At 47.5% G+C, this 23742-nt stretch overlaps 1 protein-coding gene across 5 annotated transcripts in view; it reads left to right on the top strand.

Moving 5' to 3' along the window:
• ADAM23 (ADAM metallopeptidase domain 23) overlaps positions 1-23742 on the top strand; it is a 742840-nt gene that overhangs the window by 216364 nt on the left and 502734 nt on the right. For all 5 annotated transcript variants that reach the window (XM_069615574.1, XM_069615576.1, XM_069615575.1 and 2 more), the window contains exon 3: positions 922-998. In XM_069615574.1, the coding sequence (XP_069471675.1) occupies positions 922-998 (77 nt within the window). The remainder of the gene's footprint in view (positions 1-921; positions 999-23742) is intronic.

Below are 23742 nucleotides of genomic sequence, written 5' to 3'. Positions count from 1 at the left end.
AAAGTTCACCAGTTCTTAATTCCCTATAGTTTAGGCAATATAGGCTTAGCCGTCTCAGTGCAGACCATATGGACTTTGGTTGCGTCGTGTGTCCAGCTGCCATAAAGAAATCCAACACGGCTTTACTAAGTTGCCCCAGGCGCCATCCTGCTACGCTCGTGAAAAGGCCCTTGTCCTGCTGAGAAATATTCTCTTAACTGAGATGCAGAGAGCAGCCAAATAGAACACTGTTCACAGTTTTTGCAAACAATTCCGACTTAATTGAGACGCCATGTCGGACTCGCTAGTGGGTCAAGTATCCTTTCAAATAATTTTAAAATGAACCTACCTGGGGTGGCTCCCTTCCTGGAGATGCAAAGTTAATTACAGGAGACTTTACCTTTCTGCTGCAGGCACCATCTGTAGATGCATAAGGGCCCCCACGTTTGGCGGTATTAGCGTGTGTCTATAAATGTTCAAAAAAACGAACTGAATAGGAGCTCTTGTCATTGCAATATATTATTCAAAAAAGAAGAAAAACACTTTTTCTGTGTTCTTTAAAGGTTTTTGATTATTAAATAACTCTGTTCCATGTGAGACCTTATTATCGCAAATTATTCTCAAAAATATGAAACTATATACCATATAGGATACTCAGGGCATTAGTTGATGTACTGGAAGGCGTGCAGTTCTAGGCAGTCACATTTCTGGGCAGGTTGACATGTCACTGATTCTCCCCCAGCCCTAATACTGTTTCACAGCCTGGCAGCTGATCTCCTATTTCATTACAGGGCAGTATGCCCAAGGACAAAGCTGAATAACACCGGGGGTAAAAAAAAGGGAGGGGTCAGTGTTGTTATTCGCAGACTTTGTCATGATCATCCTTGTAACAGCCAATCGCAGCAGACTGGGTACTCATCTCGTGTCTTTTCTCGTTCGCAGGCGGTGCATCTTGCCCAGGCAAGTTTCCAGATCGAGGCCTTTGGCTCAAGATTCATCCTGGATCTTACATTAAATAAGTAAGCGCATGACCTTGAACCTTGTTATTTCATGAAACTCTGCTATCTTTCCCATCACAAATGTTACCTAAGAATTCACATTACACTGAAGAAAAGACACACGATGTACTGGATCCAACCTTCTTCCAACTTCCAGATTCTGGCCAGTTATCTTGAGGTGACTGGCTGTAATGTATACGTGGACTAACTATAAGATTTGCCATCTTTGTTCCAAACAAGTTAGGCAAAGGTTATATACTGTCCCCAAATAGAATGATCTGAATTCGAATTGATCTGCCTTTACTAATGTTTCTAGCCAGGACCGAGCAATAGCCACCGATGCAATGTTAATTCAATCTCGGTTTCAGAAAGCTCCCAAAGTGGCCTTCAAAACAGCGATTGAAGCACCTCTAAGGGACAACTGTTCCAAAATGAGGGATATATTTTTTATGAAAGAAAGTAGAAACGTCTTTTGTTCCTCTTCTGCTGAACATTCTAGGGGATGATGGAGAGTTGACGCAGTGACACCGAGCATCCTTTAGGAACTCAGGGCCTGATTTTGACTCTGGCTGGACCAGGTGGTAGTCCACACCTGACGAGTCTCTTTCTCTACTGACTTTTTAGGCAGGCTGTGAGCGGGTCCAGCCCCCACCTTTTGTATTGTTGGTGATGCTGCCTCCATTCTTGGTTGGTGGGACATGGAGGGGAGTCGTGAGGTTGCTACGCCCTCTGGCGCCAGAGTGTTGGTGGTAGGCACTGTGCTGAGCCCTCCTCTGTCAGACATGCAGTGACGCAGTGTACGAAACACTGGGCCAGATTCAAACAGCTTTTTTTATGGGGAAATCCGGCCCTCTGTCTCTCTGGTATTAAATTAATGCTTTACTCCTCTTCCTGTGCTTTTCACGCAAACTTGTATTAGAGAACTCAGCGCGCAATCGTCGATCCTCTGTCGGCACTTTGAACTAGTGCTTTCACCTCCCCCCGGCATGCGGTCACTCTCCATGAAAATAAGTGCATGTCCTCAAGTCGGATCTAAGTTGTTTGCGTCTACGCTGATTTGATCGAATCCTGGTTCACCGGTTCCGATCCTGGCACTGCGGGGAAACATCATTTCACATTATAATTATTAAAATTATAATTGTTCTTTTATAACGTGCTTAATACTGGAGATTGGTTTCTAAGCGCGGGATCAGGATTCGTACCTGTGTTGCGCTGCGTTGTCTTGCTTCCATTGCACGTCCCTTTCCACTATTCCCCTATGTGGGGGACACCCCCACAAAAACCCCCATAGTCTGGCCAAACCTCCTCCCCCTACTACTTCCCCTGTGTTTGGCGGGGGACACCCCTAGCCTGCTCTCCATAGCATTCTCAGTCAGATCTCCATCCCTTTCTCTCTCCTCACCACTCTCCTTCCCACTATCACGCTCACACATGCATACATATCAGCACATACAGCAAAACACACACAACTTACCCCAGCCCCACCCTTACCTTCTTTGTCCGTCTTCCCCCACTTCCGTGTTTCAGGACTGTTTCTTTGTTGTGAGCAAACTAGATGTATAGTATTACCCAGTGCCTTGATTGACAGCGAGTTTGCAGCGAACAAATCCGCGGGAACGGCTCAACTCAGATCACCAGGTTGATGCCATCCTGCTCCATCCCCATGGGCCACTGTGGCAAGGAGGGTAACATGGACTGAACCGGCTTTTGGCAGGAGTCCTAGACCCCTGACGGTGGTAGGACGTGGGCTCCCTAGCGCAGAGCCAGGCAGGGCTGACTGACTGGTTGTCTGGATTTCTCCTTTGAAATCAATGCACAGCTGCTTTACAAAGGTAGCGGGCGCCCCTCTCTCGCAAGAACAGACATGATAACCTGTTCAGTGGTTATTAACCACTTGAGAGTTCGCAGCCACTGCTTTTACTCACTGTGCCTTTCACAGATGGAAAATATCCATTTGCATATCAGTCTTTGTCCTGCCCAGGGGCAGTCCAGCACCGAAATACAATGGCAACTCCAATCTGAACGAGAGTACCACCAGCAACCCCATACACGTGTTTCACCCTTGTTGGGGATCATCAGTGAGGTGAAGCTGATGCCTCTCTAAGCACAGTGAGAGGGAGACCACGTCTGGTTGCCCCCAGGAGACCTAGGGTTACCAATCCCAGGTTCCTTAAAAAATAGTTTTACAAAGGTAGCGGGCGCCCCTCTCTCGCAAGAACAGACATGATAACCTGTTCAGTGGTTATTAACCACTTGAGAGTTCGCAGCCACTGCTTTTGCTCACTGTGCCTTTCACAGATGGGAAATATCCATTTGCATATCAGTCTTTGTCCTGCCCAGGGGTAGTCCAGCACCGAAATACAATGGCAACTCCAATCTGAACGAGAGTACCACCAGCAACCCCATACACGTGTTTCACCCTTGTTGGGGATCATCAGTGAGGTGAAGCTGATGCCTCTCTAAGCACAGTGAGAGGGAGACCACGTCTGGTTGCCCCCAGGAGACCTAGGGTTACCAATCCCAGGTTCCTTAAAACATAGTTTTACAAAGGTAGCGGGCGCCCCTCTCTCGCAAGAACAGACATGATAACCTGTTCAGTGGTTATTAACCACTTGAGAGTTCGCAGCCACTGCTTTTACTCATTGTGCCTTTCACAGATGGGAAATATCCATTTGCATATCAGTCGTTGTCCTGCCCAGGGGCAGTCCAGCACCGAAATACAATGGCAACTCCAATCTGAACGAGAGTACCACCAGCAACCCCATACACGTGTTTCACCCTTGTTGGGGATCATCAGTGAGGTGAAGCTGATGCCTCTCTAAGCACAGTGAGAGGGAGACCACGTCTGGTTGCCCCCAGGAGACCTAGGGTTACCAATCCCAGGTTCCTTAAAAAATAGTTTTACAAAGGTAGCGGGCGCCCCTCTCACAGCTGCACCTGGCCATTGTGGAGGATCCTATGGACCCTCAGATGTGTAGATGAAGTTAGACCTCTGAATGCACCTGTTTAAACTTTGAAACTGCAACCTGGTAGGCCCTCATGGCAAAACCTCACCGAACGGTCCATGACACTGCCACTCGTGACTCAATGTTAATGGGCCGTGTGCGCTGTGTTGCAAGGCTTCTCTAGTATTGCTGTGTTCTGGCAGCCCTGCCATTGCAATGTCATGTCTTGGATGTGCAATTTTCTGCCCCAACTCGCGTAATGCTTATCCCCCCCCATGCCTCACCCTGATGAACTATGTGTCTTCCTGAAGAATGTGCCAGCACTCCATGTTGTGTCTGACTCAAACCAGGGCCCTGGAGCCACCCTCTCTCTCTCCTGCCTGCACAACAGGCCCCTGTGGCATGTCCCTTCCTCTCAGTATACAGGAACTCTCTGTGGCATTGGGCGGCCATTTCCACTGCAGAGTGCAAATGTGAAGGGCAAAATGCGACGTACACACGTGTACGCTGCCTGTTTGTCCTTTACATCTGCACCCCACAGTGCAAATGACGAACATTTATGCCACAGTGCAAACGTACCAGGTGCCCACCGTCAAATTAAGACTAAAGGCAAAATGATCTCCATAGAAACGATAGTACAGGCATATTTGTATGGCCGAGAGGATGAGGGGGAAGAAGCAGTCATTCCACTTTGTGTCCCTGCCTTGGTAACTTAAAACCAGGTGGAAAGTTTGTACGCATGCCTACGTTACAAACCTCTAAAAGTGCAAATGAAAGGAATCGAAGCATCTAAATCAGATAGGAGCTAATTTTGGAAGTCCCCTAGCCGAGGTATACATCTGAGCAGTACTTTTTGACACTACCACAAATGTGCTTGGAAATGGAGCGCTTTCAGAAACGCAGCGCACCGCCCGAATCAGAATCCCCAGTAGGAGGCACCACTGCACCAAATGTAAAAGCTGAGTACAGCTTAATGCAGCACATGCTGGGACACTGCCTATTTACAACACAATGAGAGTGGCGTAACTTTACGTAATGCTGCCCTTCAAATCAGAGTGTAAGCATATACATTTGGAAACGTATAAAAAGCTTCAACAAATTATCCAGCTACCTTCTCAGCCCCTTCTCCCCCCTCGGCTGACTCCCACCCTGACGCAGCCCTCTCCATGCTCTACTCCTCTATATCTGATATCCCACCTCTCCCTCCCTACCCCACAGGCAAAGCCACCCTCCTCACTGCCACCCACCTTCTCGGTCATCCGACCCATGAAGCGCGTGTCAGCTGAGGCCCTCGCTGCTACCTTCTCAGCCCCTTCTCCCCCCTCGGCTGACTCCCACCCTGACGCAGCCCTCTCCATGCTCTACTCCTCTATATCTGATACTCTCGATATCCTTGCCCCCGTCATGAGAATCCGCCTGAAGCCCAAAGCCAAATGCAACTCCTGGTATGACTCGGATCTCGTCACCCTAAAACGCAAGTGCAGGGTGGCAGAGAGGAAATGGCGTGCTTCATGTTTATCCTCTGACAAACTGGCCTGCCGCCTGCTCCAAAGGCAATACCGGCTCTCCGTTCTCACCAAGAAGAGAGCCCTTATCCAAGCCCGCATCTCTGAGGCATCTAACAACTCGGCCGAACTCTTTAAAATCTGCAAGGAGCTGGCCAACCCTGCTGCAGTCTCTACCTCTCCTGTCCCCTCCCAGGCCCTCTGCACTGCACTGGCCTCGCACTTCATCTCAAAAACTCAGGACATCCTGTCCTCGCTCTCCTCCTCTCTCCTCCCTCCCTCTCTTCCCTGCTCTTCCTCTTGCTCTCCTGCAGCCGCCCCTCCGCCCTCCTTCTCTGCTTTTCCACCTTTTTCTGCTGATGAGGTTTCCAGACAAGTCCGATCTATGAAAACCTCGTCTAAACAGGTTCACCCCTGTTCCTCCAAAACCATCAAGGACCACATCGACTCCCTGGCTCCTGCCCTGGCTGACTTTTGCAACCACTCATTCGCCTCTGGAGTCTTCCCATCCCCCCTCAAGCACTCCCTTGTGCACCCCCTCCTCAAGAAACCCTCTTCTGACCCCTCCTGCCCGGCCAACTATCGCCCAATCTCCATTACTCCCTTCCTGGGCAAGCTCCTGGAGAAATTGGCCATCTCCCAGCTTAACCTCCATGCTGAATATGTTGGTAATCTTCATGACCATCAATCCGGCTTCAGAGCGGCCAGAAGCACGGAAATTGCTCTCCTGAACATCCGTGAGGACCTGCTCCTGAACCTCGATTCCAACACTCCCTGTGTTCTCATTCTGCTCGATCTCTCCTCTGCCTTTGACACTGTCAACCATGCCATCCTGCTCAACCGTCTCCGTGATAACCTGGGTATCACTGGTCAGGCTCTGGCATGGCTGACCTCTTTCCTTTCTGGTCGACCCTCCCAGGTCCAAATGGGCTCCTTCCTCTCTGACATCTTTTTCTCCACCTGTGGTGTCCCCCAGGGATCCAACCTCTCTCCCTGGCTTTTCAATCAGTATCTGGCACTCCTTGCCCACCGCATCGCCGCTCTCTGCCCCCACTTTCAGTGCTATGCGGACGATACCCAGCTCATTTTCAGGCTACCCTCGGCCTCCTCCTCTCCTTCCCTCATCTGCGACTGTCTGTCTGCTATCCAGGAATGGTGTGCCGCCAATGACCTCTGCCTTAACGCCAGTAAGACTGAGATTCTACTCATCGGCACACCCACTCCCTCCTTTCCTGCAGCTCTCTGGCCGGCCTCCCTTGGCCCCCTTCCTGCCACTACCTGCAAAGCTAAAAACCTCGGGGTCATCTTCGACTCCACACTCTCCTTCTCTCCTCATATTTCCGACGTCTCTAAGAAGTCACATTACCAACTGCACCTCCTCAGAGGTATTCTTCCCTTCCTCTCCTTCCCCCAGAAGCTCACTGTCTCCCGAGCCCTGGTTCTCTCAAGGCTGGACTACTGTAATAGCCTCTATCTTAATCTGCCTGCCTCCACTCTCCGCCCTCTGCAACTTATCCAGAACAGAACTGCGAGACTTGTCCTTGGCCTCAAGCCCAGGGACCGTATCTCTCCAGGACTGAAATCTCTTCACTGGCTCCCAGTGGCTGCGAGGATTAAGTTCAAAACCCTCTGCATTGTCCACAAGGCCTTCTGGGGCCTGGGGCCACAATACCTTCAACTCTCTCTTCCTAAACATCTGCCTTCACGAGCCCTTCGCTCATCCGTCTCCAACTCCCTCATGGTCAGCCGCTTCTCGAAGCAACGAGCTGGGGGCAGATCTCTCTCCGCAGCAGGGGCCTCCCTCTGGAACAGCCTTCCTGCTTCCCTGAAACTTGAGGAGAACCATCTCCGGTTCCGGAAGCACCTCAAAACCTTCCTCTTCGCTTCTGCCTTCTCTCTCCCTCTCCCCTGCTAAACCTGCTTAACTCCCCTCCGAAGTCTGCACTTAACCTGCATCTGGGCCACTCTGTGACCTCGGCCCAGGGCCCAGCCACTCTCCACTTGCACTGCCTCCCTGGCTCCCCCTGCACTGCGGGACTGTCACTGCATCCCTACAGCCCCCTTCCCAGCACTTGCTCTGCACTTACCTCGCACTTGCCACCAGCTGGCCCTTTTATTTATTATTTATTATTTTATTACGCTACTTACCTTGTATTGCACTTTCCCCCCCACCTCCTCCCCCTGCACTTCTCCTTTTCCCCTTACCTCTGCACTTGCGCGATCTGAATGACACCTGGCCTAGTAGGATCGTTTGTCTGTCTTCACCTTGTTTCCCCCCCTCCCTGCCTCGTCGCGCCTTGAAACACTCGTGTATAGGCGCGTTACAAATACCATATCATATCATATCATATCATATCCACTCCTCCTGCTGGCACGCCATGCACGTACTTTGAATTGTGAGCGCTGCTTGGCAACCAGCGCTCACAATTACAATTAATCGCTGCCCGACATGCTGGCATTTCGGACTGCATTTAATGTTCATTGTGGACACTGCTTACCATGTGCGCATGGTAAGCAGTGTCCACAATGACAAATAAATGCTGTCTGATATGCCAGCATATCGAGCAGCGTTGATTTGTAACTGTAAACGCTGCCTGTGGCAGTCAGAGTTTTCAATGATTTCCTATGGAAACCGCCTGAAGACAGGCAGTTTCCATAGGAACTGATTGGTTTCAAGCCTGAATGAAAAAATCTCATCCTGTTGTGAAACCAAGTTGTTTTTTAAGGCAGAGGGCAAACGGGAGGCAGACACTTAACTGTGCCTTAAATAATAATGAAACATCCCTGTGAATGGAGGCGTTTAGACAGGCGTAACCTGCATTAGCACCTCCATTTACGCTAGGAGGACTTCCTAAATCAACTCCTATCTGATTTTGATGCTTTTATTCCTTTTATTTGCACTTTTAGTGCAATGTCGACAATTGCATGTAAGGCACCCTTTTGTCCTAAGCGCAACTGCAGCAGGCGCCCTCTGTGCAATTTGTGATGTTTTGGAAAATGACGACCTCTAATTTGTAAAATGAGCCTTCTGCCTGCTTGATACTTAACACGATAATAGAAAGAAAAGACCATTACATTTTCCAGGTCAATGGAATAAACCATGTTGCATTAATGTGTGTTGTGTGTTGCATAATGCTTTACTGCATGTTCCCGGTCATGCGCATGCATGTCATTTTCCTGTAGGAAATAGTTGCCACTATAGTCGGACTGCAGTCATACAAGGCCGAAGCTTCTTTAGCAGCCGTTGGCTCTGTGTCCTAAGACAACATCTAAAAACTAGTGCTGTCTAAAACGAGATTCATTGTGTTGTGCAGCGACCTTCTGTATAATTATCTGCTACCCTTAGATTCATTGCCTGCCTGTGATTGGTCCATTCATGCAGGTATGCAGTGATACACATTCTTGATATGTCCCGGTATCATACTCCATCGCCACCAATACGAAGGTGGCACCGACGATACTGGGGACATATCACCAGTCACCACAGCAATAAAGGAACGCGCTGCGTCCATTAACACTCAATGCAGTGTGCTGCTTACGTGTGCACCTTTTGTATACACCCATTTTACAGACAGAACATTGCACTTTCTCCACAATTAATAATTAAAGGGGGTTCATAAATTAAAGATTGACTGATGTTTTCTGGTTCATAGACTCCATCTGGGAACCCCTCGGGATGTCTATGTGAGCAAATATTCGTATGGACTCACTGTGTCATCCAGGCGTGTCGCGTCGCTGCACGTCAGGGGAAGGGGGTGGAGGGGCTATGGAACCATTCCCAGTATTCCTTTCTGGAATCTGGGTCGCCCAAATGTATGATTCATGAAGTCACATAAATAGTTAAATAACCCCTTATTTCTGACACGTACATTATATGGGGGGAACAGGAATGTAATCCTCGTCTAAGTATTTGAAGGCAATGAATACTGGGGATGTTTTCACATTTCTACTGAAAAAAGTCACACTTAAACTTCATATTGTTAGAACTAATTAAAGCTTAACATGCAAACTCATCAATGCATGCAGGCCATTCTTGTCACCCGGCAGCTGCATTACTCTGGCTAGAGCCCTCGTCCTTACTAGACTGGACTGTTGTAACGCCCTCTCTGCCGGCACTAAGATCAGCAACACTCGAAAACTCAGCGAAAACTCCAAGTAATGCAAAACAATGCCCTAGGAGCCACACAAAACATCCCTGGAACTGCACACATCTCCTCAAACAGACAGAATGTCCACTGGCTACCCGTACAAGAACGGATAACGTTCAGAATACTCACCTTGACACATACACGTCTTCACTGGTCGGCCCCTTCATACTTGTCTGACAAAATATCAAAACCCCATTGTGAAAGGCCCGCTAGAGCTGCCTACATGCACCGTCTCACCACGCCGAGATTCAAACTGCAAAAAGCGCGTGGCGGCAGCTCCCCTTTGATTGCCAGCAAACCTTGGAACACCCTGCCAGTCAAACTTGGGGCCCAAGATTAATACTGGATGTTCCGTAAACAGCTGAAAACCCATCTCTTTACACAAAGCCTGGATAACTAACTCATTCAATCACTCAGAATATGTCTCTGTTTACAATGTATATAGCTGTATATGTTGCAACATCAAAAGTCCCCAATGGATGACCCCTTGTAACAAATGTAAGTAATATTTATTAACTGTATTAGCATGTGCTCATGATATTGTAGAGACGAAACCACGCAAACCTTTGTTACCTTTAAGAAAGGCGCCCAGATGCCCCTGGGTTAGGCGCGCTATATAAATAACAAACATAAAGTTAAATAAATGCAAACAACATGTTATTAAGTAATATCTGCAGTCACTGCACCTGGCAATTACAATTTTAGAATGTTTAAACCTGTGAAACTTGTAATGGGGGGGCCATGCTCACCTGGAATTGCTGGTCTACCATGAGATTGATTTTGGAGGAAACATTACACAGAATCCTGGTTTTAACGCCTTTTTTTGAAGTAAAGGATATGGTTATATGTTATCGTGCATTAGCTTTTCAAATCCCATAGACTGCATCGGATGACTGTGGCAGGGCAGCAGGGCTACATTGGATGTTTACTAAATCTTTCATGTGTCGGCGTGAGAGCCTCCCATTCAGAGTGAATTGAGAGCTGTGATGTCTTTGGGCATCTTGCTCGTGCTACGAATGCCAGAAAGGAGGGCTGCCCACTCAGCTTCCCTTTACAGGCATCTGACGGCAGAGGAAGTCATACATGTAAACCAGCATGCTCAAGTTGTCGTGAATCAGACATTCAAGCAGGGCCGAGGTAGTCCAACTGTCAGCCTACAACTCCCATGATCCCGTACCACTGACAAGACTAGCTGGGACTAAGGAGAACTGTAGGACAAAGCACCTGGAGGATGGCAGGTTGGATAACCGAGGTGGTAGGGACTGTGCACTGCTAAACATCTTGAATCACGAATCCAGCCAAAGTTACATATTTTGAATTGTGATCCCGCTGAAAGTAAGTGATAATATACAATTATTTGTAGGTGATTGAAGCGTGCATGGAGGGCAATCCCACTCAAGCCTATGGAAGGGAGTGTGGTTGTTGGGAGGGTGAAATTGAGTCCAAGGTGTTTGTGATGCTCCGAGTTAAGTTGAGATATATGGAACTGGGGACTTGGAGGGGAAAACATCCACATTTCTTGAATGCATACAAAATGCAACCTGCACTGGTTGCTTTGTGCCTTTTGGCGTTAGTCGGATGTGTCTGTGCTGTGATGGGTGGGTCTGGTCTCATTGTATGGTCAAGCAGGGGCAGGAGGGGCTTGGCTAAGCCCACGCTAGTGGACCCAGGAACTCCAAGCACCAGATTGTACTGGCTGGTTCTGCCGCCAGGACAGCGCCGTCAATGCACCTGTGGGGATGTGGCACTCAGGAAGGCCCAATGGAGAAGCAGAAAGAGGACCCAGCCTGGTGGGTAGTGCAGGGCACTAGAAAGCTAAGGGGAGTAGAAAGATGTTGGGCAATCATGCCGTACTCTAGACCCAGGGCCACGGAGCACTGGCTCCTTGATCCAGATAGGCCATGCAGCTAGTGCTGGCCAAGGCCCTTGGAACACAACTCAAAGCTCGTCCTTCGGTCCCCAAGGCCATTCATTTCTCCAGCAGCACACAAGCAGGAACAGGGCTCGCCATGCATCAAAGTCTACTGTATTTCAGATAGTCAGCGCTCAAGCACTCCTAGGCCTGCCTCTGTCCTGGCCTCACATCTTTTGCAACCAACAAAGTTGGTAACGTAGCGCACATTAGGCAATTGTACAGGTGCTGGGTTGGCATCGCCCCATCAACAGAGCCACCAGCCTGCTTACTACCGAGCCCACGAAGGCCCTGGCTCTATTCGCCTTGAGCCAATAGGGTAGCATACCTCCCTGGCAAATGCCACTTTCATTCAATGTGCCCCTGGTGTCCTTCCTCAGGGTGCTGCCTACTCATGTGGGTGCTGTGGTGAGTGGCAGTGCGCCCTGACAGATCATGCCTCAAACACAGTAGCCACAGGGGACGGCTGCACACTTCTGGGTAACCATTTTGTTTGATCTTTTGGTGCCCCACTTTGATATTATTGCAGCCTAATTCATAGGCTGTGTAATGTGTAGACCACTGCAAAGACGAGGGACAGGTAAAGGTTCCTCAACTTCATTGTATAAGACACACAACAATCTTTCCTTACAATAATCCCCAATGTGGGCCCCATTCATGGAATATTTGCCCACTTCCAAGTGAATTTGCACTGCTGAAAAGTGACTTTGCACTTCTGACACAAACCCTGATTCATGGAACCGTGCAAAGTGTATTTTTGCCGGGCAAAGTCCGGACAAAGTCACTTTGTACTGCAAAAACGACTATGTGCTGACTTTGCCCGGACTTTGCATTAGAAAAATACACTTTGCACGGTTCCATGAATCAGGGTTTGTGTCGGCAGTGCAAAGTCACTTTTCAGCAGTGCAAAATCACTTTGAACCGGGCAAATATTCCATGAATCGAGCCTTGCGTCTTCAATGTATCGTGATCATGAAACGGTATCCCCCCTCCCCCGTCTATGTTTCAGTATGAGTTGACATGTCACTTCTTTGGCTGATGGCCACATTTCCCGCGCCCGCTGAAATACTGCCTTAGAGGACGCCAGTCTGTACGGCATGCATCTAAATCTGTATGCACCCAAGCCAGTGACGTCAGTGGTCTGGTTTCAGGGTGTGGCATGAAGTGGTCACGAGCTGATAAGAACCGGGTTGAATATCTGCTGCTCAATTGCACGGCCGGTGTTCGTCTTATAGGGCATTGTTAAAGTTCCTACGGGGCTTCAGTTGGCTGGTGAACGTCTTTGGAACACATTTTGTTCAACTCATATTCTAACTTCTCTTTGATGGTAAAGGGCACACACCGATCCGTGCCGTCCTCCGATATGGCATATTGCCCTGCGTGTAGTCCTGTGCCACTGACCCCAATTTCACATGCAGCTCTCCTGCACATGTCCAGCCATGTTAACTGCCTTCATGTTTTCCAACATATACATTTCCTTCAGTTGACAACGTCTCTGCCAGTCCTGTCAGTCCTCAAAACTTGTACTTTGCGTGAATTTGAACTCATTCCGTGCCCTGACCCAGCAAGTACACATGGGACAGTGAGCATCATGTTAAGTTTGCCAGTCCAGTAACAACGCTACCGGTAAGCTTGCCATTGTTAGTGGACCGGCTTCCCCATTCCCATTGAGTCCAATTAGGGCAATTACCAGGTCCGCCGGGGCCGTAATGCCCTGGTAATTGTATATTCCTGGGCGCCAGAAAAAGAAATGATTCTGGCGGCAGCCATGCCGGTTTTACCCGCACGGTTGCCGCCAGTCTCATAATGAGGCCCAGTGTATGGAGCTCTTGCTCTATAAGAAGAAGAAGGGAAATATGCTTTGATATACCAGTGGTCAAAGTGTACAAAAAGAAGCAGTGGAACTATGTTCCCTGCTGGCCTGCCCCCTCACCCCCCGCTTTTCACAAAACCCATCGCCATGCCCCTCCCACACACAATCCCAACTCCCAAACAACAAACACACCTGCTGTTTAAGGAAATGCTTTGTGCAGAGCACTGAAGGGCAAGTGTCAACGTCTTCGTACACTTTTATTTTAAAACTAAACCAGTACGGAATGGTTTCTTTTTAAAATTAAAGTATTGAAACAGTAATTGTTTTTTTTAAGTAGAGGAGCACAGCTCACAACCGCTCCCGCCAATTGGATATAACCCAAGGACTATTCACACAAGGTCCTTCTTCACAGATGGCAATACTGTATTATGTGTATTGCCATCTGTGAAGAAGGACCTTGTGTCAATGAGACATCTTTATATGTGTCTTTTCCGCTGCTGCCACAAGCAATTAATTACGCCCCATAAAACTCCCCCCAGGCTAGGGATTGGTAATATCAGCCATGAGCCATGGTAACAGACAGCCGTGAGCTGTGTCATCAGGGAGTATTGACTTAGCTGTGATTTAAGCATTCAGCTAACATGGTCCAGCTAAAAGTAAAAATCTGCAAATTATGTTAACAGGAAGTCGGATGCACAACAATAATTGAAGCTTTTTGTCAATATGGTCCTGAAGAAGGCGACCATTACTAGTTCTGTTTTGCCGAAACTGGTCAACCCATAATAAGGGATATTTAAAATGAAAATGATACCCTTATTTAATAGGTCATTCTAAGAATATGAATGACCTTTGTTGCTTTATAGCATGGGATTGTGACAGCCGTACAGGAACCACAAATGAGGGAAAATAAAAACCTCCAAGTGGATTTCCTGCTGTTGGAGTTTGAGCTGCACACTTGTTTGGTTGTTGTGTTTTTCCGAGTAATGTAATTTTTTTTAAAACAATGAACACATTTAAAACGGGAACATTTGCACATATGGATAATTAGATGTTTGTCCTCCTCCCCTTTCGTTTTCGAGCTACCATCATAGACAGGTGGTCCACCACCATACCCTAAGGATGGGTGATGTTGCTTTGAGGGACTGTTAGTTTTCTCTGTCTCTTTTGAAAGGGAGCACTGTGGGTTTTTGATGCCTGTGAAATACAATAGGGGTAAGGGTTTCCTGCCCATTCCTTGTGTGAACAGTGTAAAGAAGAGGCAAGGTGGTCTTGCGATGGAGGGCGCCCAGAGGTCACAGGATGCCCTCCAGTTACTAAATTTGGTTCACCATGTTACGTATCTTACAAAAAAGAGGACCGCCCAATTGGACTCAGCCAGTAGAACCCGACGAGCATGCAGAGTATTGATTTCAGGCTGCACAGGCTCTGCCGCCTTTGCAACACTCAACAACTGGTGACAGAGCAGGACCCTGACGCCTGCAGTAGAGTCCTCCATTGGTGGCCCCGCCCCCAAACGCCTACACAGCAGCCCAGAATGCACACAGATCCAGCGTAGAGCCAACCCTGGCTCGACTAAGAGCGAAGAGTGTCCGACAACTGGCAGTGCTCCTACATAGCGATACAACCTCCCCCACAATGACCAGGTGATGGATGAGAGCGGCCAGTGCCCCAAACGTTGTGTGCTTGTGTGCCATTCTCAGAAGAAAAGAAGAAAATAAAAGCTCTTATCAAAGGAGGATTAAGAACAAGTCACTATAAAAGACATAGAGCTATAAAAAAAGTGGTCTGGTAGGATCACCTTTAGAGTGATTTAAAGCAAACATACAAGCCTTGCCATGGGGAAAAAAGAGGCACATGCACCCCATTCCTGGTTGGGGCCATGTGTGACATAGAAGAGAACTCTAGGGCTACCTCATCCACGCCACGATATAGCGCAGACATGGGGCAGTTACAATAAGCGGAGGTAGGGCAGAGAAGAAGCTTGCCAGCATGCTACTCTTTTCTTGGCTGCCCAATCCAAGTACTTGACGTCCATGGTTCCCTGGCCATGGCAGGCACATGGGGGACTTGTGAACAAAAAGGCTGGAGATGTACTTCACGGTCATTAGGAAAAACAATGACGCCGCAAAGCGTTCCATGCTAGTATTCCATGCAAATTGATTAGGGTTGTGGGATCGTTCTATTACGTGCACACTAGTTTCCACACTCGAGTTAAATCTTCAAACTAGATCACTCAAGGAAGGGGTGGCATTGAGTAGTACCATTCCCTCAAACGTCCCAAAGAGTTTGAAATAAATTGACAGAAAGATTATGGTTCGGGAAGATATCTCGCGCTCAAACCACTGGAAATCAATAGCATCTCCTGATACAAGTTCAATGTCACTCAAAGTTGGTTTTACAAATTCAATCTCACTCCAAAATTCTGTTTCAGTGATAAATCACAATAGTGTTTTAATTCTTCAGATTGTGCACAGCCGAGTTGCAGATGTCAATAAAACCTTCAGAACTCTGCAAGGATATGACAGGTCATACCATAATGCCAAAACTGCACTTTACAACTACTTCAGCCCTCATAAACAAATAATGTGAACGTTTCAAGCTACGCAAAGCAGGCCATTTGTTGCCAGCCTGCAACTACTGGCAATGTAATTCATGTTAGGATTGTATTGTGTTGCATTTGTTATTTATATAGCACCCTTTCCCCATTTGTATGGCCTCAAGGTGCTTTGTGGTTCGAACTCCTTCAGTGATCGCAGTCCATGTGCAGGAGGTTCTAAGAGTTTGAATTAAAGATGCTTGTGTGCATTTTTGCTGGGTTAGGACTTAGGTGGGCTGTAAAGGCTCCAGTAAGCAGTCCCCTGGTCAGGCACATGGGTAGGTGTTGGTGGTGGTTTAGGATAGAGTTCTAGTGCTGGAGATTCAATGTTTGTCCAGATAGACTGAATTTGCTTTCTTTGGTTGACGCTGTATACTAGTGGCAGCAGTGTTGAGGTATGTCAGGGGTTTCAGTGTGTAGGCTATGTGTGCTGCTGGACTGGAATAGCATAGCCATAGCTGCATTTTAGTGCATGGATGGGTGGCCGGGATTGTGGCCTGTGTCCACAGACGTGGTGTAAGGTATATGCACCATAGGCTTGGCTGGGGTTCGACTGCAGTGTTCTTTTGCTTGCTCCAGTGTGTTTGGCGGGTCTCGCTATTCATGCTCTCCATGAAATGAAAGTCTGAGCAGAGGGAGGGAGGCCTGCAAGGATGACGGGGTGGGGGATGGGGGACTTACCTCACCATGGCCAAATGGTCAGGATATTAGGAGCAGGTTTTGGTGCACCTGGGTACAGGGAGGGTGCGTCTAAAAGGGGGTACCAAATTAGACAGTAAAGTACAGTAGCACTTGCATTTGGGGCACCTGGATAGCGGGAGAAATTCCCAAATGGTTATAAAATAGTAGGCAGTAAAATACAGTAGCTCCTCGTTTTGGGAAAACTGGATAGCAGCTAAATGGGGATACAACACTAGACAGTAAAATATAGTAGCACCTTGGTTTGGAACACCTAGATTGGGACACCTGCATAGAGGAAGAGAGGCCTAAGTGGCATACAACAGTAGACAGTAAAATACAGTACCACCTAGATTCGAGTCACCTGGATAGTGGGGAAAAGGCCTAGGTTTCTAGATACATGAGGTAATGGGAACACACCTAGATTCTTGTCACCTGGATTGAAGGAAAAGACCTTGGTTTCAAGATACAGCAGGTAATGAGAACACAGACAAAATAGTGTTTCTGCTACATATCTCTAGTGTGTAGTTATGAATGGGTTCAAGTGGTGAAGACTTGTGAAGTCCGGGTCTTGGTGTTGAGAGGTCGATAAGTGTAATTTACAGGTTATGGTCTAGTGTGGAAGTTGGGATAGATTTCAAAGAGGAACTGTGTTCACTGTCGACTACCTTGTCAATTGCTGCTGGTTGATGGCTGCCTGCTTCCCCTGCTGAAACCTGCAGACACTTCCCAGAACTGCTTCTTTGGGAGCTTCCCATTGCCTTGGTGCTCTTAGCCGAAGGTGGCTGCCAGGGAGAGGGCCCTGGGTGTTGGGAGTAAATGGGGAAGAAGGCCCAATCACAGCACTGTGGTGTTGGAATGGGGCAGCAACATGGGGGACGGGGTGGGGACAGGGCACACAGTACACTGTAGCGTGGGGACGAGGAGAGGGAAGAAAATAAAATGTAAACAACAATGGGGGGAACCTGGGAAACCCATCACTCATCTCAGCCTTGAGCCATGACCTAAAGAGGCTTCAGAGGCAGGCATGGGATGCAGACCCAGGTTGCAGGAGCACCACAGGCAGATGGCCCAATCACAGCACTCTGGGGGCAGGATGGAGGTGGTAACACAGGGTTCAGGATAGGGATGGGGCATAGAGCGCTCTGTAGCGCAGCGACGAGGAGAGATAAAAAAGAATGTAAACAACAAGGAGGGACCCCGGGAAACCCACCACTCACCTCAGCCTCAAGCCACGACCTAAAGAAGGCTCGGAGGCAGGCATGGGACAAAGACCCAGGTTGCAGAGCACCATGGGCAGAAGGTCCAATCACAGCACTCTGAGGGTGGGATGGAGGCAGCAACACAGGGGTCGAGGCGGAGAGGGGCTCAGAGCGCACTCTGCATTACTAGCTAGGGTCAGTGTACTTACATACAGCTCACATCTTCCATCTTATGATAAGCGTGACTGCTCTGCCAATCTATCAAGGTTCCTGAGTAGTACAGACTGATACTAAGAGTTGAGGATCTACAAACCACTGGGATAGCTTTCCTCCAAGTGGGACTTTAGGAAAACTCCCCTAACACCATCCTATCCTTGAGAACAGTAGTTTCTAAGGAAAATAAAAGAATATGAAAAGTGGACAAAGAAGACGAGATGAGGGCTCTCATAAATCAACACTGCCACTCTATCCAGATCAGAAAACACTTTTTAAGAGAGCCCCACATTTGCATGCAAAGAATCTTAAACGTGGGAAAGTCGAACAATCTAGCATTGGCATGTGCCTCTCACATGGGGGAAGGAATTAAGTCGCTTCACACCAAAGAAATATGCATGGTTCTAGTCAGACCCACAAATAAGCAGAGAAGAAATGGGGAAAGAGCACTGATGCAAAACTCTACAAGGAGGGGTATGCTCACAGGTCAGCACACATCCTTCAGAGGGGTTGTCCCATACTCCTAAGGGTGTCCAGTAGCTGGGTAATCATGTGCTAGGTGCAGACAAATAAACCACTTTGCCAAGATGTGTACAGCAGTGTGATTGATATCACAGCCGCCTCAACCCACAGTCCCCACAAGCCTAGGATGAGACAGGTGGCGACAGTCCTGAAAGACGATCAACTATCGTTACCCAACATTGAACCAGAAGAGGATATAAAAGATATCTTTTTCATATATGTCATCTGTCAAGGAAACACCAGAAAGTGGAGAAAACACCAAAGTGTGGTCACAGTAACCTCTAACCGAGTGCCTGTACTAATAGATACTGGTGCATCAGTCGGTGTCATGCATTTACAACAGTTCCAACATTTTTGGCAGATTCCATTGATGGTACCTTCAAAAATACACCTATTAATTTATGGTGGCTCGCACCCACTCCCTCTAGAGGGTGCACACTACAATCAAGTGACACATTACAGACAGTCCACCCTAGCCACATTCTACGTAATGTCTGAGGTCAGAGACACCCTTCTGGGGTGCGGTACAGTGGAAGGAATAGGGATATTACATTTTGCATTAGGAGTGAATGCTCTATTCCCAGCATACCAATCTCTCTACAAGGTCATAGGATGCTGAAGGAACAATATGAGCGTCTGCATGTGGACGACACAGTGTGGCACTTAGGCACTGAAGGATTTCTATGGGAGCCGCGTGCTTTATGCTGTTGAATAAAGCAGGCGCACCCCATAGGGATCTCCAGTATTTGCACCAGCATGAAAATCCTTGCCGGTGTAGATGATGGAGCATTTTTATGGCAGAGAGGAAGGGGGGCGGCAGAAATGCAAGTTGCGTTCTGTTTTACGCCTTCCATTCACGTTATGACTCCATAAGGTTTTAATTGATCCCGAAACAGGTATATATTGAATTCTCCTGTGCAATATTGAAGGTCTAATGTCTGAGGAATTTTCCTTGCATTACAGCCTCTCCCAGCACTGCATGTAGATCTATCATAAACCATATATGCTTCGAAAATTTGTTGATATGGGATATGAATCTGCCTCGTGGTTGGTGGGGTCAGTACTGCATTGCACCGAGCCTACAAATTCGAGCTGCATATACACTTTAGGCTGTACTGACCTCACTTATGTTATTTGGCATTTATATAGCGCTCTATATTTCATTGGTGTGATCTCAAAGCGCTTGTGGGTTAAACGCCCTCGGGGGCCGCAGTCCAAGTCATTCGAGAGAGTAGGGTGTTATAGGGTGCTTGGGTGCACTCAATATGTGAGCAGCTGATGCTGGCAATAATATTATTAGGGGCAATAATATTCATATACACACCATCTGCATGTTTACTCACATGCATACCTCCAGGACCATTTCGTCTTACAATGAGAAGTTAAAATCGTTCTTTGTTTTTTTACAAAGCAGCTACTTTGAGACTCTAGCAATGCTATTACTGGGAGCGTGCTGCAGCGGGCTGGCGTTACAAGATAATAACAGGATTGCCAAGGGTACATTTTACAATCCTATTATTTCTGAATTGAAGCTGGATAATCTGGTATTATTTCTATAATCAGCTGAGGCAAACAACGTCCCCATAATGCCTAGCTTCTAATTCTTTCATCGTCAGTGGTGCGTGGTTCTTACAGAGCAGTTCTTTGCCCACACAATTAATCTATGAGATGTCAGGGAGTATAGTTGTTTTGAACAAATACTTTTATCTTCACAATGCGCCTTTACAGAGTTGCCCCCCGTTTGCTGCCCCCCTCTTCTTCACAGGAATTTTATCCGGGTGGCTAGCGCATGAGTAAAGTGCTGATCTCTGACTTTGTGATCGCTGGATCATGTGGCAAGGGAGACTCAGCCTTTTATCCTTCTGAAGTGGATACATTGAGAACCATTAAAATGGGTAACAGTAAGGCCTGTTACTACAGCGCTTAGAAGCGGGAGAAATCCAGCATGAAGCTCTTGAGAAAACGAGAAATTATTATTATTGAGCTATAAAATGGCCGCCTTCTGAAGTTTTCCTTAAACCGCTCGAGCTTATGAAAGAATGATGTGTTTGAGTGTCACGATTAGCATATGTTGATTGCCATAGTCTTACAGAGAACAGATGGGAAGTAAAAGCTTAGATAAAAATACTATGACACGTGCTAACTGGTATTGACTACACCCCCATACCCCTTGTTTCTTGTCTTTCTTGACTGTGGTGCATGGATGGTGTCTTCCCATTGGTGCCCAGACTGCTGGTGGTCTTTGAATCAGCGGTATTCTAAAACTTGTTCAGTAACAATATGGGGGAAACCCCAAACCCACTGCATTTCTTTCTATTCCCCATCTACGCAGTTGCAGCTATTCGTTTTTTTTTCATTTTTTTTTTTTAAACAATACTTTTAAAACGTTTCCATTATACATTTGGAAAGATACTCTGATATTCTGTGGCAAAATGCACAGAGCTTTTTCCTATGGGATTGCACCATTATAAAACACTACTGTGAAGCAGGCCCTGGGGGATTGTAGGGAAGAGGGAGGGATTTGAGGACCATGAGAGCTGGACAGCCACCCAATTGATACGGGATGAGAGTTTGGCCCCTGTTTTCATTGGCCCGGGAAATGGAACAGACACAGGAAAAGACAACATCTGCCAGTGTTTCACCAACTCCATGCCATTTGTTTTAGATTCCATATTTAGGGAAAGACGCAGGGCGGGAATCCACCTGTGCAGGGAATCTGCATGCACCTAAACCAAAGTGGGCACAGAGGCTGGAATCCCTGTGGATTCTGCTCACTCTTTTGTGTTTGAAAATTGCAGGCAGTGTCTCTCGGAATCCGCTGCAAACAAAAGCAATTTCTTTGTGGCTTTGGCATATTTTTGTGGCACTTGCCACAAAATTGCCAAAACCATTGTTACAGAAGGGAGAGAGGGAAGGGGGTTCTGAACTGAGAATATCTGGTTGGCATAGCAACCGACAATGCCACAGCATGAAACTACCAAATCACTTAAATCTCTTTTCCAAACTCATCCGCCGTAGTACCCAACAAGAAGTTTCCTAACAATATTTGCTCCTATCAGCAGTTCTCTAAGAAGCACGTCTGGTGCCAGACATTCCATTTCCGAGCTGCAAAATGATTTCTTTTTGGGCTATTTTGGCCTATATTGCTGTCAATTGGGCTATTTCTGGGCTACATTTGACTGCATCTCTGTTTTTGTCCCCCTGAGGCTGCCTCTCTTCCACCACCCACCCACCCTATGCCTACTCTCTCTACCCCATCCCCACTCTCTCTACCACAAACAACCCTACTTCCACCCCACCCCCATTATGTCTGCCGGTTGGGTTTTTTTGGGGGCTATTCTGGGCTACTTTGTTGTTTCTTGCCCCAACCAAGCATCCCCCCATCCATCCTACGCTCACCCACCATAAAGCCCCACCACCCTAAGCCCACCGACACACCATACCAATAGCCTCCCTACCCTATCCTACCCCCACCCCATCCTCTCCACACCCACCCACCCTACTTCCTTTCTCTCTATCACCACCCACCCACTCAACTCACTCTCTCTACCCCCACCCACCCTAGTTCCACTCTCTCTACCACCACCCACCCATCCTACCTCCACCTACCCACCATATCCCCACACTCTCTACCCCACCCTACCCCTACTCTCTTTCCCCACCCTACTCTCTCTAACCTCACCCACCACACCCAGACTATCTCTAGCCACTCCTGCCCACACTTGTCCCACTCTCTCTAAACACACCCACATATCCTATCCTTCCTGTCACACTCATGCTTTATTTCTTACCCTCTCACCCTCACTCTTTTTAATGGCACCCTCTCCCTATCACTTCCTCCATTATTCTATTCCTCTACTCATTCTCTTGCACACCTGCAGCCCCTATCGCATCCTCCTTTGAAATTTTACACTCTCCTCCTTGCATCCTTGTTCCTATAAAATGCAAAGAACAGCAATGCTTGTTTTAATTGTGGCTGCCATTACCACTCGCCCCCGTGCACACAGGTGTGAATGCTAGTGATCCAGTCAGATAATGGAGGGGATGTAGGCAAGGATAACCAGGTACTTCCCACAGCCACTCCGTGAGGATGATCAGGAGAATCCAAAGCAATGGACTCCGGCCAGGGAAGCAGAGGCGATTGGATCCTTCTGACAGATTCCATGGATGTAGTCAAATAAGCCTGCTAGATGGCCATGAATTTGGGAGTGGATGTTTCTAGAAGATCACCAGAATGGGAGAGGATTGAACTTCGAGGGAAGATGGCTGGGAGATGGGAGATCATGTTTGGATGAGGTGATTAGATTTGCAAAGTTGTGCCTTTAGCGGGATGGAATTTGGTGTACAAAGAGATATTGAGCAGAGGGGACTTTGAGGACATTGGATAGATTGGGAATACAAAAGAAGGGCCATTCCTGGGGATGTTGAAAATGGTATCCAATTAAGTAGCTTATTACTGGAATCCACCCGCAAAGAAATACGGAAAGTAGATTTAATATGTTTATATTCTGTGTAAAATAATACAACAGCTCGAGTTCAGCACCCAAACTGTCAACACATATTTTGGTTGCCAAACTATTACTTTTGTAAGTCAAGGAAAGGATGGAAAGAAGTAAGGACATAAGCTTTTACACTTGAAGCATAAATAAATACAAACAGTTTGAAAAGTACAGGGAAATATAGTGAGCAGTCAAGGTTGTAGAGGGCTATCGAGAAGAAAGAGAGAACCCCTGCATGTGCAGATGTTTTTGGGAGCGGGGGACGGGTACTATTTAAGATGGACACCATTTCCAAATGAAGACATTTTAAACAAGCATGGGCAGAGCCAACAGTTTGAGCTTTTGTGTAGGTATGGGATAGGCATTTGCTAGGCACTGATATAATGGTGCTACCTCACCATAAAAGGGCAAGAGCTGAAAGAGGAAGTGATTAAGTGGGCATATATTGGCAGCACCTGTAAAATGCCCATCTGCTACCTCTAGCCAAACTGTTGGCTTTGTCGTAGCTAGTTTTTAAAAGGACTTCAGGGGATGGAAGAGATAAACATCAAGTGTCTGAAGGCACACTTGGTTAAGGCATGTTTTACACTAGTAGCCATTCACAGCTACATTTAAGCCATTAACTCTCAGTAGACTGCTTAGAAAATACCCTTGTAGACTAATGTTTGATGTTACTGCTTGGCAGAGCAAGCAAGTAGCATGTGTTTTGGACTGGGGGCAGGTTGAGTGGGA

The sequence above is a fragment of the Ambystoma mexicanum genome, chromosome 9 (genome assembly GCF_040938575.1).
Source record: "Ambystoma mexicanum isolate Mex_15411 chromosome 9, UKY_AmexF1_1, whole genome shotgun sequence".
NCBI classification, from domain to species: domain Eukaryota; kingdom Metazoa; phylum Chordata; class Amphibia; order Caudata; family Ambystomatidae; genus Ambystoma; species Ambystoma mexicanum.
The sequence above is the reverse complement of the archived record's forward strand: the minus strand, read 5'-3'. Positions and strand labels throughout refer to the sequence as shown.